Below are 5,926 nucleotides of genomic sequence, written 5' to 3'. Positions count from 1 at the left end.
TTTCTATAAAAGAAATGTGTCATCTTAGTTGGGACAAACTAAAAAGGAAAACGTGTCATCTTAAATGGGACAGATAAGTAAGCATAAATTAATTGTAATTAGCAATTAAAGGATGAATTAACAATTGATCAGTATCTCTGCTAACATAGAATTCTTTTTATTAAACTTATGATGATTACCCATCCACCCATTAATTAATCTTTCTCAAGTGGTCGCCTATTTAAACCTTACATGTATCTTTCTTCATTTGTACAATAAAAAGAATTATCAATATCCTTTATCACACGCTTAAACTTGTTGTTCTTCATTTGTATACTAACTTCATCTTACATTTTCACTACCCATTCTTATAATAACAAATGTCTTCACATCGAAACCTTTTTTTGTTGCTTCAACTCACATGAGTTGATTTTTAAATCTTCTTTCAACAAAATTGGTGGCGGAACGAAAGTGATGCGTGGCCGCAAGTGGCCCGCATGGAATGTGATGCTTCCTGCTATGTCGTTAGTTTGCACTCGTTGATGAGGGTATTTCTCAGGAATTGGGGATTCATCGAGTCTCTTCGTATTTAAATATTTGCGAAGCTTAACCGCTTACAATTACTTCTTCAATGATGCCATTCCAAAAGGTATCGGGAAATCAATTTGCTCGACACATTTAAATTCATTATACGCCGAAGTTTTACTGGGCAAGTTCCTTCAAATTTTGACCCTTTAAGAGATTGGCTAGTCTCGATATCTCTAGCGAGTTTGGGTATCCTCTTAGCCTTGAGCACCCAAATTTGGAGATGCTTCTCCAAAATCTAACAGTGGTTTTAGAGAGCTCAATCTTGATGGTGCCAATATCACTTTCACATGAAAGGCAAAAACGGAGCCACATCAATCATCACATTTACCCAACTCACCTCTTGAGCATGGTCATGTATTCTTGATGGCCCTTTGCCTAAATCCTTTGGCAACTTCATTCCCTTTCTATTCTTCGACTAGATGGGAGCAATCTTTCGGGTAAGACTCCATGACTTGCTCACCAATTTTCCAAGTCTGATCGCTTCGACTCTTCGTGATCAGAGGTTTAAGGGTTCTATACCATCCACCTTTGCTAACCTCGATCAAGCCGATTTATGTCGTATTTAGTTTTTCTAACCACTTGACAGCTCTCTTCCTTCTACATTGTTTCAAGGTCTTTCCGTAACGACCCGCCCATCTAGTATGATAAATGCGCGATCGTTAACTAGGCGGACTTAAACGATCAAAGATCATATGCTAGGGTTCCATTTAAAAAGGGATATAACCAAAGCATTTAATGAACAATTAAGTAGGAGAAGAAATAATGCCTTAGCAACGAAAACTAACAAAAGACTATCGCAATAAATGCTTATCAAAGTTTCAAAATAATTTCAACTGTTCCATATCCAAAATACATTCCCACGAAATAAAAGAGTTTAATCCAACCAAAAGATCACAAGTTTTCATAAGATAGCGGAAGCGACCAAGAAAAGAAGTAGAGGCTATGTATGGAGACAATAGCGACATCTAATGTTCCTTGAGATCGACTGATACATTTTCTACTGGCTTTACCTACGCCTCGCCGCCACCGCTCAAACCTCGACTAGCATAGGGAAAACGTGAGTAGAAATTTGAGTACGATAATCATACTCAGATTAGACTCATTACGAAAAGCAGTTTCATCACAAATATAGTAATTATCATGCCATTTCCAAGTGTCCATCGGGGTTTTAACTTTAGAAAGACCCGAGGCACCACATTACTATTTCCTTTTTATCAAATATCGCGATTGTATGCAACCATTTTTCACATCGGCTTTTACCATATCCTCGTGCTACATGACAAGGAATGCGGGCGCAATCGAGGTACCTAAACCAAGAGCCCAGCAATGCCGACACTCGGTCTAACATTGGTGTACACTAACCCAAGTAGAGAGTTTGCGGCTCTACGAGGATCCGAATTCGATTATAACAATAGTGGCATAGCCACGAGGGATAGGCACGACAAAATAAATCAAGGCATGATAACATATATTTCTTTCTCATCAATATCAGTTTAGGACAATGTCCTTATTTTAGAAGAAAGCCCCACCTCGTCGGCTTAGCTCGAAAGTATTCTCTTCTCCTCGTTTATCACGCTTGAGTCTTGCGAGTCATCACCTTTAAATTAGGCGTTTCACAAATCAGTTTCTAACATTGATTCAAAATCATGCATGTTCCCAAATTTCCCTTTTTCCATCGATAAATCTTTACCATCATCATCCAAAATCAAGGTACGATTAGTATATCATTTTTATTCACGAATAACAACTCCAAATTCACCATTAATTAGAATTGTCACGCATGAGTGTTCTACACACACAACACATGCACACGAACACCACACATATGCACGCACCCCAAGGCGTGCGCACACACACACACGATCACGCACACACACACGTTTTCACACACACACTTATGTGCATCCCAAAATTCATCAATTTAATTCCCATTCACTCGTTCTAAATGCATGTGACTCAAGAATACCGATTGATCGGTAGAAGAAGAGGAGATCAAAATTTAAGTACCTTTTTCCAAAAGAATAATCGGTAGAAACAATTTATAGCCTTGATTCTTCAATAAAATCTTGAACTTCAACTTGGATTCTTCTCAATTGATGAAGAATTCTTGAAGAAAAGTAGAAGAAATTTGGAGAGAGTGGGGACGGTTTTTGATAGTGGGAGGAGGCGTGATTTATGATCTAGGGTTTTGGTCTTCTCTCTTATTTATAGAGTCAAGAATAATATCCCACAAATAAATAAATAAAAAGATTTGGGAGAGATAATAGGGGAAGTGGCGTTAATTTGGTTGAGAGAAATGGGGAATTCGAAATTCCTAGGCTATTTTATTAGCCTATAATTAAATTCAAATATTTCACGGAGTAGAATCATATATCACGGAGCAAGAATAAAATAAAATACTCCCCAATTTAAAAAGAAAAAGTGGCGTCTATATTTGACTTCTTCCAAGTGATTCAAATTCAAATCCTAATTTAGTTAGGATTATGGCAATATCTTCTTAGATATGGCAAGATATGGTAAGATATTCTAGCATATTTATATTTATTCATGGAATAGAATAAATAAGAGGTCAAATAATATAATAAAAATAATCTCTTCTCCCATAGTATAAGGGATTTTCGAAAATCCCCTTATATGACAAGGTTTCGAAAATTCCATCAACAAATACGGAATAATCGGACTTTGGATTTAATTTGGATAATTATCCCAAACAAATAAATATGATTCCTTCTCCAATTAATAATAATGGTCGAAAATCCCACATACTTAAATAATGCTTCTATTTAATTCTCACTCATCCCTTAGGAAAATAATTCCTCACAATTATATTACTCCGCATCAAATATTCACATATTCGAATCAATCATCTCTTCACTTTCACTCCATTTTCTCAACGTATTGACCTTTCAACGTCCACGTCATTTTTCCACATCTTTGACTATTCAATAGCCACGTCATATTTTCAATAAGTTGACTATTCAACTCAATCTCAACTTCCATCCACAATTAGGTCACAAAGACATCATGTAATTAATTAACTCATCATTTAATCCACATAGCACTTAAAGGTATTTAATGCAAAAATTTTATAACCCGAAAATTAGGGTTTGAAAAAGTGGGGCGTTACATTTCCAATCTCGTTTATATAAATATGTGTAGAAATTCATTCTCTGGTAACATCCCCCGATCTCTTTTTGCTCTTCCATCATTGTTGGAACTTCGTCTTAGTTACAACCAATTTAATGGCACTTTTCAACTCGACAACTTTCAAAGCCTTCCCAATCTCACATTTCTTTCTCTCTCCGGCAATAGCTTGTTAGTAGATGTTGGCAACGTCAATTCGATTTCATATGGTGGTCTCACATTAAAAGAACTAGGCCTAGCTTCATGTAACTTGTCCAGTTTTCCTGATTTCATCAAACATTTGGATCTAGAAGAATTGGGTCTCGCAAACAATAGTATTGCAGGGGAAGTACCTAGTTGGGATTGGGGAAAACGACTTTGGTATTTGGACTTGTCGTTCAATCTTCTGACGAATTTGCAAAAGCCTTACCATATACCTGCTTCTCTTCGTTATCTACGCTTGGCATCTAACCAGCTTAAGGGCGAGTTGCAGATGTCCATTCCACTTCAATCTGAACTCTCGAAATTGTTTCTTGCTAATAATACTTTTAGTGGATCAATTCCAATCTCCTTATGCAATGCTACACATCTCGATTTTCTTGACATGTCTAGAAATAAATTAAGTGGCAGCATACCCCCTTGCCTACTTGAAAACATTAGTGTCCTCGATCTGAGCCGAAACAACATCAGCGGCAGCATACCCCTTCGCTCACTTGAAAACATTAGTGTCCTCGATCTGAGTCAAAACAACATCAGCGGTAACATTCCGGATACTTTTTCAATGGTTTGTGAGCTAGGTTATTTGGATCTTAACAACAATGCTTTAGAGGGGAAGATCCCAAAGTCCATTGGAAGTTGCATGTGGTTGCAGTACATGAATGTTGGGAACAACATGATCAACGACACTTTTCCATGCATGCTATCACCGGGGTTGATTGCTCTTGTTTTGCACTCCAACAGATTCCACGGGGATTTAAGATGTCACGGAAATTGGCCTAGTCTTAAAGTTCTAGATGTATCATCGAATCATTTTAGTGGAAGTCTTGAATCAATGGACTTCTCTAGTTGGACGGCTATGGTGCTACCGAGTGGTGGAGATTTCGGAGGCACTTTTGGCGGAAAGCTTGATGTGGCATTAATCATTAAAGGGAAAATGTTGGAGTTTCACAAGATTTGGTCAGACTTTAGTACCATTGATTTGTCTTCCAATAGTTTCTATGGAAAGATACCAAATGCAATTGGTGATCTTAACTATCTTCATCAAATTAACTTCTCCCACAACGCCCTCAATGGAAGCATCCCAAAATCATTTGGTAGGTTGAGTAATCTTGAATCACTCGACCTCTCTGTAAACCAACTAGCAGGGCGCATCCCAGAGGAGCTTGGAGGGCTCACATTCCTATAGTCTTGAATCTCTCCTACAATAAGTTTGTTGGAGTAATCCCAAAAGGGCGGCAAATTCAAACATTCTCAGCTGATTCATTTGAAGGAAATTCAGGGTTATGCGGTTTTCCTCTCAGCATAAACTGCAGTAATACTAATGTATCACCACCAGGAAATGATTTAACAGGGGAAGAGAAGAAGGAGATAGAGTGGGAGTACGTGTGTGCTGCAGTTGGATATGTTGTGGGAGTAGGAAGCATCGTGTGGCTGCTTTTATTCTGTCGAAGCTTTAGAGAGAAATACTTCGGCAAAATAGAAGAGGTTGTTGAAGGCATGTTCATTGCCAGAGACATGAGAAGAAGATGTGCAAGAAGGGCAGCAGCAGCAAGGAGTCGAGTCAGGAGGCAATAATGCTTGAAATGTTATCTGTGTTTTTTTATGTAAGAGAGTGAAATAAAAGGGGTTTAGCTTAGCATGTGTGATTCCCTATGTGTTTAAGTATGTGCATGCTTTTATCTTAAAGTTTGTGGGTTGAAATGATGAAGAATGGAATGACACTTCCAATCATTATCCTTTTTAAATGAATACTCTATTTGGGATGAACAAACGGTTAAATGATGCTTTGTATAATATTTAACCTTTTTTTCATACAGATAAGTGATCCTCTCTTAATTAAACCATTGACAAATGTGGGTTAGGAGGGATCATGTCGGGTTCATGGGCTAAATGGGGAATTCGAGTCAATCCACTTGACCTAAATCTTGTCGAACTTAAATTTATGGTTTGGCCCGGCCCAAAATCAAGCCAACTCATCAAGATATGTCATTGGATCCAAATGCAATTATACGGGCTC

At 37.7% G+C, this 5,926-nt stretch overlaps 1 protein-coding gene across 1 annotated transcript; it reads left to right on the top strand.

The window, feature by feature from the left end:
• The first annotated feature begins 3,718 nt into the window (after positions 1-3,718).
• Positions 3,719-5,095, top strand: LOC125189763 (receptor-like protein 7). The gene has a single exon (XM_048087004.1). It carries the CDS (start codon positions 3,719-3,721, stop codon positions 5,093-5,095), a length of 1,377 nt encoding a protein of 458 aa, XP_047942961.1.
• The last annotated feature ends 831 nt before the right edge of the window (positions 5,096-5,926 follow it).

Source organism: Salvia hispanica, chromosome 1 (genome assembly GCF_023119035.1).
Source record: "Salvia hispanica cultivar TCC Black 2014 chromosome 1, UniMelb_Shisp_WGS_1.0, whole genome shotgun sequence".
In the NCBI taxonomy this organism is placed as follows: Eukaryota; Viridiplantae; Streptophyta; class Magnoliopsida; order Lamiales; family Lamiaceae; genus Salvia; species Salvia hispanica.
Note: the sequence above shows the minus strand (reverse complement) of the source record. Positions and strands in the feature narration are given on the sequence as shown.